General features: G+C 42.4%; 1 protein-coding gene across 2 annotated transcripts in view; it reads right to left on the bottom strand.

Moving 5' to 3' along the window:
* Positions 1–12,405, bottom strand: part of LOC126203370 (ubiquitin-conjugating enzyme E2 G1) — a 60,799-nt gene that overhangs the window by 21,311 nt on the left and 27,083 nt on the right. For both annotated transcript variants that reach the window (XM_049937667.1, XM_049937666.1), the window contains exon 3: positions 8,470–8,567. In XM_049937667.1, coding sequence (XP_049793624.1) covers positions 8,470–8,567 — 98 coding nt within the window. The remainder of the gene's footprint in view (positions 1–8,469; positions 8,568–12,405) is intronic.

Below are 12,405 nucleotides of genomic sequence, written 5' to 3'. Positions count from 1 at the left end.
GAGAAAGGTTCTTCAGCATCTGAATATGAATAGAATCAGGCCCTGGAGCGGAGGACCGTGATCGGCCAAGTGCGTTTTCGAGTTCCCGCATGGTGAATAGGGCATTATAACTTTCACGATTCGAGGAGCGGAAGTTAGGTGGCCCAGCCTCCTCTGTCTGTTTGCGGGGGAGGAAGGCAGGGTGGTAATGAGCGGAGCTCGAAACCTCTGCGAAAAAGCGGCCGAAGGCATTGGAGACAGCCTCAGGGGCCACAAGGACGTCATTCGCGACCGTCAAGCCAGAAACTGGTGAGTGGACCTTAGTGCCAGATAGCCGGCGCAGGCTACCCCAGACAACAGAAGGAGTAAAACTGTTGAAGGTGCTTGTGAAAGCAGCCCAGCTGGCTTTCTTGCTTTCTTTAATAATACGACGACACTGTGCACGTAATCGTTTATACTTGATACAATTCGCCACTGTAGGGTGGCGTTTAAAGGTGCGTAAAGCACGTCGACGAGCACGTAAAGCGTCTCTACATGCTGCGGTCCACCAGGGGACCGATACGCGACGTGGAGAAGAAGTAGGGTGAGGGATGGAATATTCAGCAGCAGTGAGAATGACTTCCGTGAGGTGTGCGACCTGACTATCGCAGCTTTGATCCTGAAAGGTCGCCCTGGAAGAGAAGAGCCCCCAGTTTGCTTTGGAGATGTTCCAACTAGATGAGCACGGAGAGGGGGTACGCTGCAGGAGATGGATAACACACGGGAAGTGGTCGCTCGAATATGTATCAGAAAGTGCATACCACTCGAACCGGCGTGCAAGTTGGGGAGTACATATAGAGAGATCTAAATGGGAATAGGTGTGAGATGTGTCCGAAAGAAAAGTAGGGGCGCCAGTATTGAGGCAGACAAGATTGAGCTGGTTGAAAAGGTCTGCTAACAGGGAGCCCCTCGGGCAGGATGCTGGAGAGCCCCAAAGGGGATGGTGGGCATTGAAGTCTCCAGTTAACAAAAACGGTGCAGGTAGCTGAGCAATAAGTTGCATCATGTCTGCCCTGGTAACGGCAGACGATGGAGTGTAAACGGTACAAATGGAAAATGTAAAAGTGGGGAGAGTAATGCGGATGGCAACTGCCTGCAGGCCGGTGTGCAACATGATGGGATCGTAGTAAATATCATCCCGGACCAGCAACATAACCCCTCCATAAGCTGGGATACCTACCACAGGGCGTAGGTCAAAACGCACAGAGGTGTAGTGTGCCAAGGCAATTTGATCGCATGGGCGTAGCTTCGTTTCCTGGAGGGCTACGACGAGCGGACGGTGCAAGCGGAGCAGCAACTTCAAGTCCTCTCGGTTGGAGCGAATGCTGCGAATATTCCAGTGAATAAGTGCCATCGTAAGAAAAAAAAAAAAAGGGAAGATGAAAGAAGGGGTCACCTCGAAGGCCGCTGAGGGCCTGGCTTCGAGCGAGCACTGCCGCCGCTATCAGTAGGCGGACAGTCAGCGTCCATTGGGTCTATAGGTTCATCGGCCATCTTGGGAGGATGGCCGGGAGGGGGAGCTTCCTCCGCTGGTGAACGGCCAGATGTTCGGCTACCAGCGGTGCGGCCAGGCGAAACTGATGACGGCCTGGGGCGGCAACCGCTGGGTGGCGCAGGAGAAGAAATGCGCCGTGGCGGAGAAGGAGAACTGTGCTTCCTATTAGCCTTCTTGGAAGGTCGTTTGGTGGAAGTACTGGTCGATGGCTGGGAGGTTGAGGTACGTAGGAAGTCTGCACGGGACGGTTCCTTCTTGAAGGCCCGTGCATCTGACTTCTGGGTCTTCATCTTAGCAGAAGCTGATGAAGTGGCTGGTGTCTGTGGGGTGATGGGAGGAAGAGGAGACGTCGACCGCGCGATCTTAGCACTGGCCGAACGGACGACCGTGGTGCTGAAGGTCAGATCGCAGGTCTGGGTTGCCACCTCCCTGGTAGTCCGAGGAGAGGCGAGGACAGTACTGTATTTCCCCGCTGGGAGCAGCGTGGGCTTCCTACTAGCCAATAGCTTGCGAGCAGCCGAGGTGGACACTCTCTCTTTGACCCGAATTTCTTGGATACAGCGTTCTTCCTTATAGACAGGACAGTCGCGGGAGGATGCGGCATGGTCACCCTGACAGTTCACACAACGAGGAGACGGAGGTGGACAGTCACCCTCACGGGCATCCCTGCCACAAGTGACACATTTAGCCGCATTGGAACAAGACTGGCGAGTGTGATTGAAACGCTGACACTGGTAGCAGCGCGTAGGTGTCGGGACATAGGGGCAAACAGAAATAACCTCGTAGCCCGCTTTGATGCGCAATGGCAGCTGAACACTATCTAAGGTCAAGAAAAGTGTCCGGGTCGGTACAAGGTCATTGTTGACCTTTTTCATGACCCTGTGGACAGCCGTCATGCCCTGCTCAGCGAGGAAAGATTGAATCTCCTCGTCAGTCAAGCCGTCGAGGGATCTAGTATAGACCACACCACGAGACGAGTTCAAAGTTCGGTGAGCCTCCACCCGGACAGGGAATGTGTACAGGAGTGTGGCCCGAAGCAGTTTTTGTGCCTGAAAGGCGCTCTCAGTTTCGAGTAATAAGGTACCGTTGCGCAACCTGGTACAAGATTTGACAGATCCGGCTATGGCATCGACGCCCTTCTGGATAACGAAAGGGTTGACAGAGGAAAAATCCTTTCCGTCCTCAGATCGAGAAACGACGAGGAACTGTGGGGCAGGCGGTAGTACTTTTGTCACTGGTAGCTGGTCACGTTTCCGTTTTTGGGCAGAAGTTGAGAGAGATGGATTGAAATCCATTGCGGAGGAATCCCCCATGATTGCCAGCGTCTCCGATGGCGCGCTCCTTCCTTGTGGGGACCCTCTCAGAGGGCACTCCCGCCTTAGGTGAATGGTTACACCTCAGGTCACACCTCCCGAGAAACAGACGGAGGGACCAATCGGCATGGTCAGAAGGTATCAGCTCAGGCAATCACCCCTCCCCGGGCCTGGCCTGTACCAGGGGGTACGCGCGTGCCTTACATGTCTACCCAGGGCGGGGAATTACGCGTTACCCCGTCACCGGCTACGCGTGCGAACGCGTGGGTCGGCCTTCAGGCGCGCACAGGGAGGAAGGAAGAAGAGGAAAAAGGAGAGATAGAGGGAGAGAGGGAGAGAGAGAGAGAGAGAGAGAGAGAGAGAGAGAGAGAGAGAGAGAGAGAGAGGACAGTGTCTCAAACGCCGAGGCGGAGACCAGAGAAGGCAAGGAGAAGAAGGCAATGAGAAGGCAATGAGAAGGCAAGGAGAAGAAGGCAATGAGAAGGCAAGGAGATTATGCAGGGGAAAGAATAAGGAAGACAGTGAGGTGGAGAAGAGCAAAGAAAGGAACCAACCAAAGGAAGGTAGAAACGAGAAGTGAAAAAGCAAAATGACCGCAAATAGAGGTCGTGGAACCGTCCGTCTCCGGACGCAGGCGCTAACTACCCCCGTGAGGGGGAGGGACTCCTTTTAGTCGCCTCTTACGACAGGCAGGAATACCTCGGGCCTATTCTTACCCCGGACCCGCAGGGGGGCTTATTGTGTATGTAGGATTAAAATATACTGAGCATGCTTGTGCAGATGATCAACCTCCACATCAGAATGTGAAAGTTCTGAGTGGAAGGGCCAAAACCATCTGAACAGTATGGTTTCCCTGAACTATGCAGATTTAAACTTTCCGACATCCTTTCCGAGTCCATCAATCACATGGACAAACTCCATAAGCAATCTCAAACCTTCCTCCCCTGGTGGTTATTAGTGTTATTCACTCATCTGTTTTAATCCCCCACTCCCCATTTCATGTTTACCCACTTACGTTCATTTTTATTGGTCCCCACAGAAGTACTATTCTCTAATACAAAACTTTCCCGCCAGTGATTCTGTGTTACATTTTAAGTTTTCTTTGACACTTGCATGATACTTAACATTGACCTCTGGATATCAATTATGAGGAAGAATGCCGGCCATGCGAAAAATCTGTACACTTAGAATGCTGATATTTTCTCAATACTTCTGATATAGGTTATGAAGGGAGCCTTTCTGGGAGTATTTTCTAAAAATTTGCAAAATGGGGACACATACTGTGCTTCACAAATTCTTCCTTCTTTGCTATTGTTGTCAGTAACAAGCAGATGTGATGCGAGTGAGTCTCAGTGAAACAATCTATATGTGCAGGACCAAGTTTGAGATATATATCGCACACGAAGGAGCCCACTCAAAAACTCCGTAATATTTTATTTAAAAAACAACAATCATGAATTTATCTTAACAGTATTAACTTTTAATTAATACTATTGGGCCAAAGCATCATTTGCAATTCATTTTACATTTTTCATTGTAAAAACACAGCTTTGACCAACATAACCCAATGAGTTACCATTGGTTTGGGGGGTAAAGGCACATTTGGTAGTTTTTCTTTGTAGGTCTTTATGCCAGCACGAGATTTTAGAAACCCTTTCTTTGTGGATGAACTCAGTTTATTGACATTCACACACATACAATGTATTTCTTGAGCAAGACTATGTACTCCATGAACGAAGCACATCACATTAACCAAATTGAAGCTTTTCCTGCTTTGATCATATAGGGAGCAGCATCTAAAACACAAACACCCTTTCATCTGCAGAATATTTTTGTAATACCCTCATTCACTAATGTGGCGATCGTAGAATGACTTACTTTTTCAAGTTCTTTGTGGGTTGCTAAATAAGAAGGCTCCCCTTAAAGCACCAATAATTAAATTTGCCATTTAAAGGCCACAAGTGTATGTACTTTCGTCAACTGAAATACAGATCGTGCTGTCATCTAGTTCATTGCTTATTTCTTCCAGAACATTTACGTAAATTGCAGTATGTAACTTTTACGCAATGTTTGTTTATCTAGTATATTTTGAATTATGCAATATTTGCGCAGGAAGCCTTTGAGGACAGGGTTTGTGAAGAGGAATACTGCTTGCAATGAATGCATCACATAGATCTATGTTAAACCGACGTTTTTGGTTGGAAAATGATTGTCACTAGTTTTTAGGTAAAATATAAAATAACCAGTGAAAAGGAGCCAAATATGCAAATGCATATAATCCAGTCTCTAGTCATTACCATCTGACTGTATACGTGGCCACAATTTAAAACAGAAGACAGTCGACAGGAGTTGTTCTGAATCATGCCAATGTGTAATGAAACTAACTAGGCAAGAAGTCTTCTTATCACTAAAAAAATAGAAATGATTACTGCGTATTTAATTATGAATTCTGAAACAAAATGCACCATTAAATTTTCACTAACGGTAGTAAGTAAATTTTATATTCTACATTATACATATATTATCTGTTTCTTTGAATGGAGAACGGGAGCTGCAATTCTAACAGTACCTCTAAAAAATTTTACCATGTCTGAAATAATAAGCAAACACTAGGGTACGAATCACATTCTGTGGTAACTTGAATCAGTGCCTACAAGTGTCATGATTAGAAAAATAAATGTATTTCTGAGGAAGAAAGAATGGTGATTCTCCACGGGATAGATTCACATTTTGGATTGCAAGTTCAATTACTGAAGGACCTATATCAAAGCCAATGTGAGGCAGCCTGGTTCCATGGCAAAAAAGTGTGAATACATTTGGCCATCAGCATATGATGGTTTGTCCAAACTCATTGCAGAGTGGTTTGTTAGCACGAGTGTCAAGAACTCCACTTGATGGCAACATACTGAAAGAAAAGGGAGTTCAGTTTGTTGCAAAAATGGGTTATCACAAACTTCACAGCATTGAATTGTTGGATCAGTCTATTTAAAACTCAACAGAACATTGTCTACAGCCAGCTGTGTGGTGAAAGTTTAAGTGTTAATAATGGAATTGTGAACCAATGGAAAAACAAACTGCAATATATCTTTAAAGATTATGTCCTAAAAATATTTTTAATGTAGACGAAAATGGTCTTTTTATAACACACTACCAACTGGTAGAAGTGGACCTCGGGGAAGATCAGTTTGGATTCCGTAGAAATGTTGGAACACGTGAGGCAATACTAACCTTACGACTTATCTTAGAAGAAAGATTAAGAAAAGGCAAACCTACGTTTCTAGCATTTGTAGACTTAGAGAAAGCTTTTGACAATGTTAACTGGAATACTCTCTTTCAAATTCTGAAGGTGGCAGGGGTAAAATACAGGGAGCGAAAGGCTATTTACAATTTGTACAGAAACCAGATGGCAGTTATAAGAGTCGAGGGGCATGAAAGGGAAGCAGTGGTTGGGAAAGGAGTGAGACAGGGTTGTAGCCTCTCCCCGATGTTATTCAATCTGTATATTGAGCAAGCAGGAAAGGAAACAAAAGAAAAATTTGGAGTAGGTATTAAAATTCATGGAGAAGAAGTAAAAACTTTGAAGTTCGCCGATGACATTGTAATTCTGTCAGAGACAGCAAAGGACTTGGAAGAGCAGTTGAACGGAATGGACAGTGTCTTGATAGGAGGATATAAGATGAACATCAACAAAACCAAAACGAGGATAATGGAATGTAGTCAAATTAAATCGGGTGATGCTGAGGGGATTAGATTAGGAAATGAGACACTTAAAGTAGTAAAGGAGTTTTGCTATTTAGGGAGCAAAATAACTGATGATGGTCGAAGTAGAGAGGATATAAAATGTAGACTGGCAATGGCAAGGAAATTGTTTCTGAAGAAGAGAAATTTGTTAACATCGAGTATAGATTTAAGTGTCAGGAAGTCGTTTCTGAAAGTATTTGTATGGAGTGTAGCCATGTATGGAAGTGAAACATGGACGATAAATAGTTTGGACAAGAAGAGAATAGAAGCTTTCGAAATGTGGTGCTACAGAAGAATGCTGAAGATAAGGTGGGTAGATCACGTAACTAATGAGGAGGTATTGAATAGGATTGGGGAGAAGAGAAGTTTGTGGCACAACTTGACTAGAAGAAGGTATTGGTTGGTAGGACATGTTTTGAGGCATCAAGGGATCACAAATTTAGCATTGGAGGGCAGCGTGGAGGGTAAAAATCATAGAGGGAGACCAAGAGATCAATACACTAAGCAGATTCAGAAGGATGTAGGTTGCAGTAGGTACTGGGAGATGATGAAGCTTGCACAGGATAGAGTAGCATGGAGAGCTGCATCAAACCAGTCTCAGGACTTAAGACAACAACAACAAACCAAGTAATATCATACATCTTAAAGGTGATAAATGCCTCAGTGGGAAACTGAGGTTAACTGTTTAACTTGAGCTTAAGGCTGACAGATGTGAAAAATTACCTCCTTTGGTAATTGGTAAACTTAAAAAGCCAACACATTTAAAAAATGTGAATGACTGATTATGATTCCAACAACACTGCATGGATGACCAAATCCATTTTCACATCCACCATGCAAGCACTGGATGCTAAAATGAGAGCAAAAATAGGAAAATAATGCTGCTACTTGACAGATGTCCAGCACACCCTGTCAGTCTCCATCTCAGAAATATTAAGTTAGTGATGCTGCCTTCCAATTGTATGATAGCTTCGACCATTAGATCTGGGAATAAAATGCGTGTCCAGAAGGCTGTATTTATGCATGATAATGTCATGGACATAATCAATGACTATCACTTTTGGATGCTATGTATTGTGCAGCCAAAGCAGGGATGGACACGACTCCTTTAATTATTCTTAACTGTTTCATGACAGCGGGATTTAAGTTCACAGAAAACAAACTGGAACCACTGGAAGATCTGCCTGAGCCTACAGATTTTTCTGTGATAGGCACATTATCTACATTTCAAGAGTATGCCTTGTTGATGCTTCAGTCATCACTTCACAGGTGCAAACAGCTTTATTACCAAACATTTTGAAGAAGGGAAGAGAAAGATGATTGGTGAAGAGGAGGATGATCAAGTATCAGTTGGGCCAAGCAACAGAGATGCCATGGAAGCTATCAACATTCTGAGGCAGTACATTAGTAGGGCATCTGGTGGTAGTGATTTGTTTTGATGCTTTGTATATTGTGTAGAGTAAGTAAAGGTAACTGCTATTAGATAGAAATAAAAACAAGTTCAGATTTTTTAAAAAATAGGCAAAATTTAAATTGTTTTAATTTCATATTTTGAACAACACAAAGAGAATGACAGTACAAGTAATTTATTTTCATTTGTTTTCCTATATTTTACACTTTCCTGCATTTAATACTTTTTTATGTCAATCAACTGAAAAGTATAAAAAGGGAGTATTACAGTATATCATATGAAAACGATACAGACAATATTGTCCAAATATGCACACTGATACTGCCCTAACACAGAAGAAGTACCTTCAATACCGAGGGCAAATATTTTCATGATTTCAGAGTGCATATTTAACACTAATTTTTAGAAACTGAAAACCAGTACTTTAATTTTGTTAGCAATAATGACTGAGCATGCAAGATAATATATAACTTATTTTAATTGCTACTCACTGTTTGGATGCCATATTTCTGTGATAAATTTCATACGGGGTGGCCGCAGTGGATATTCCTTTGGGAAATGAAGGTGTGCTTTGAAAAAACCACCTTCGCTGAAAATCAAAACATACATTTTTTAAATGAAAAAATCGAATAAAAGATAAAAACCACTATAAAAATTAATTTTAAAATAAACAAGATGAACTATTTAAGTACTTTTAATGAGACTAAAATTAACTATCATGTGGTACTGGAATTTGCCACTGGGAAAAGAAAGTAGGAGAACATGGAATGTAGGAAACAGAATGGGAACCTGCAAAAATTTCACTTTTTGACACAATTTAGTGCTTGAAAATGCTTCTAAGAATTGTGAAACAATTGAGTCTTCAGGCTTCCCTGGTTGGTCTGCTGACCCTAGAGCCATATACTCATCTTAAAAGGAGGTTGTACACAATGACCTTAGAGCCATATACTCCATCTTAAAAGGAGGTTGTATACAAGATGATCTGGAGGAAATTCAACTTTTCAGTCAGATTGTTTAATGGTAAGACAGGATTTTAAAAACCATGTTTTCAATGGCAAAGTTTTTCTAGAAGCAGATGTGGACACTCTAAATATTACATACATAAAATGTGAGGCCATACTGACCCTACAATTTATCTTCGAAGATAACCTGAAGAAAGTCAAACTTACATTTATAGCTTTTGTACACTGGAATAGACTGACATTCTGAAGATAGCAGGGCTAAAATTCAGGGAGCAAAAGGTTATCTACAACTTGCACAGAAATCAGACAACAGCTATGAGTAAGGACATGAAAGGAAGGCAGTAGCAGAGAAGGAAGTGAGGACGAGTTCTAGCTCCAACCTCCCCTGACCCCTGTAATTCAATCTACACATAGAGCAAGCTGCAGATGAAATCAAGGAGAAATTTGGAAAAGGAATTTAAATTCAGAAACAAGAAATTAAAATTAAAAAATAAATATGCAACAGGTAGACTAGTGTGGTTACACAGAGCAAACTAGTGTCTGGACTGAAGCAGAAGCAGCAGCAGCAATTAAAAAAAAACTACTCCTGAAGAGGCCCTGAAGGCCCAACAGTACTGACTGACCACCATGTCATCAGCAGAAATTACTGGTATTATATTATTGTGACCTAATATTTTTGTTGGCAATGGTCTCTTGTTTCTCAGCAATGATCTTTTGTAAAAGTTTTACAAATTAAGCTCTTCACGAAAGAGTTCTATTCCTCGACTCTGCAATTGTGTATGAACTGGAACCATCAAATTAAACTAATTTTCAGTTGTAAGCACTTTTGTAAAATCAAGTCAGTAGTTCTGCAACAAGAAAATTATGAACACAGGGGTTATAAGAGGGTCATTCCATTCCAATTACACACTTCTTGTCACTCATCTCAGATTTTTATGAAACTTTGCACATTTGCCGGTACTTTTAACATAAGAACTTGTACAAAATCTTTTTCTTCTCTGACTAAAACTTTTGTATATCTAATTTTAAATGTAGTGATATTCCGATAACTGGCTCTACAAGCGTGTAAATGCAAAATAGTACTTATCTACATAAATGCCCGTAACTCAGGTGTTTATGAAGCTTTTGATTTGGAGTTTTTCACAAGTTAAGAGAAGCACATACTTAACAGACATGAATTAGTTAAGCAGTAAAGTTACAAAGAACAATAAGAAAGTTAGTATTTGTCACTTTACAATTACCAGAAGAGTACAGACACATTGAAAAAGGCTCATATTATTTTTCCAACCTGGTGGGAACTTTAAATTGGTCTTAAATAATTCCCAAGACAGTACACATGGTAATAAAATAATTAATGGGTTTCCTATGAATGGACACACAAATCTTAAATTGCAATACTTTGTGATTGGGGGAGGGAATTTCTAAGTAAAATTCTCCACACCTGACACCCACTGCTTCATATTATTTATGGTGGAGGGCACTAAACAGCTATATCATCAGCACCCTTGCATTAATGTTATACCAAAGAAGATTTTCACAATCTATGGAAGAAGGTCAATAAATCAGAAAACTACGTTCGAGCCCACCACTCTGGGAAATGTCTAAGTGTTGGTCATCTGGTTGTGGATGGAATCTGGGTCTGGAGCCATGTCTCGTGAAGAGGTAAGAGCCTGTAAGAATTATCATTCAGTGAATGGTTCATTATAGGGCACCACGCTGTGCAGGGTGAAACAGAGGGGCATCTGTTCAACTCTGTTTCTCCCGGAGAGAGGTAGCAGGGTAGGAAGAGGACACGAATGCTATCTGTGTCTGGACAGCAAACCGTTGCTGGTGGCCCAGAAGGCTATGGAGCTTTGACCAAACCTGCTATGAAAAGGCATACATCCTCAGGGAGGAAACAGCACTCCCAGCACTGCTTTTTACTTTGCTTAATAAGGTAATAAGCCAGGGCTTATCAACTGGCCGGTTTTGAGCGCGAGTACTCGCGTCTGCTCAGGCACGTGCTCACGAGCAGGTGCAAGTTCGCGGAGTATGGAGGGAGGGGATGGGAAATGCGCGCGCACGTTTGAATAGGGCCGCATCATGCCTATTGAATTCGCGCCGACTGTGTAACGTTTAAAGTACTACGATCAGCTCAAACAGCCACTTCGCTGGTTAAGAATCATGTCAAGTTGCCGTTGTGTAACCCCAACCATGCTTTCACAGTTCAACCCCCATTGAGAGGAATTTTATCTGTTTACAGAAAAAGATGGTGTTGCAAAATGTTTAGCATGTCACAAAACGCCGAATTCTTTTAGGAAATTTAATTTGCAGCGACATTATATGTCGTACCACGCGAAAGACTACGGAAGTGGAAAATGTGATGGTCCAGATCGTGCACAGGAATTTATTAAACTTAAAAAGAAGCTATCCGAAGAACATCTGAACGACAAAGAAAAATCAACTGAGGTAGTTCTCAGAGTGAGTTACAAAATTGATTTGCTCTTAGCAAAATCCCTGCGCCCCTTCACTGATGGCGATTTAATAAAAGAATGTTTGGTTGTTGCAGCGGAACATTTGTGTCCATCTCAAGTTTAACAGTTTCGGATTGTGTCATTATCTAACATGACCATTATGCGTCGCATACAGGACATGGCAGACGACGTCCAGAGGAAGCTTGCAAATATCTGTAAAGATTTTATGGCGTATTCTCTAGCTCTGGACGAAAGTGTTGATATCACTGGAACAGCGCAGCTTTCCATATTTATTAGAGGTGTTAATAGAGATCTTCAGGTGAGGGAGGAGCTCCTCGATGTAGTAGCCATGAAGAACACTACAACCGGAGGTGATATTTTAAGTAGTGTTGAAGAAAGTGTTGAAAATATAAGATTATCATGGAATTCTTGCCTACAGACGGTGCACCAGCGATGACAGGGAAAAATCAGGTTTCGTTGCGCTGTTGAAGGAGAAAATGCAAAAACTGACCGTGCCGAATGAAATAAGGGGCGTTCAGTGTGTGATCCACCAGGAAAACTTATGTGCAAAGAGTATCACTGTAAAAAATGTGATGAGTGTTGTTCGTACAACCAATTATATAAGGAAGCATGGGCTGCAACACAGGCAATTTAAAAGCTTTCTTGAGGATGTAGAAAGCCAGTATGGTAGCCTGCCTTATTACAGAGAGGTCCGCGTGCTTAGTCGTGGCGAATTATTAAATCGAGTTTTTTGCCTATTAGATGAGATAAATATGTTCATGGAAATAAATAACATGTGTGTTTCTGAATTGAAAGAGCCTTCATGGAAATGTGATCTCGCGTTCTTAGAAGATTTAACTAGCCATCTGAATGCTTTGAACATTTCACTACAAGGTAAAGATCTGCTAATTACTCATTTCATAGATCGAATACGAACTTTTAAAATGAAATTGATACTTTGGGTGAGTCAGCTGGAAACAGGAAATCTAGCTCATTTTCCTAAACTATCATC

Source organism: Schistocerca nitens, chromosome 9 (assembly GCF_023898315.1).
Source record: "Schistocerca nitens isolate TAMUIC-IGC-003100 chromosome 9, iqSchNite1.1, whole genome shotgun sequence".
Taxonomy (NCBI): domain Eukaryota; kingdom Metazoa; phylum Arthropoda; class Insecta; order Orthoptera; family Acrididae; genus Schistocerca; species Schistocerca nitens.
This window is presented reverse-complemented; position numbering and strand designations above follow the sequence as displayed.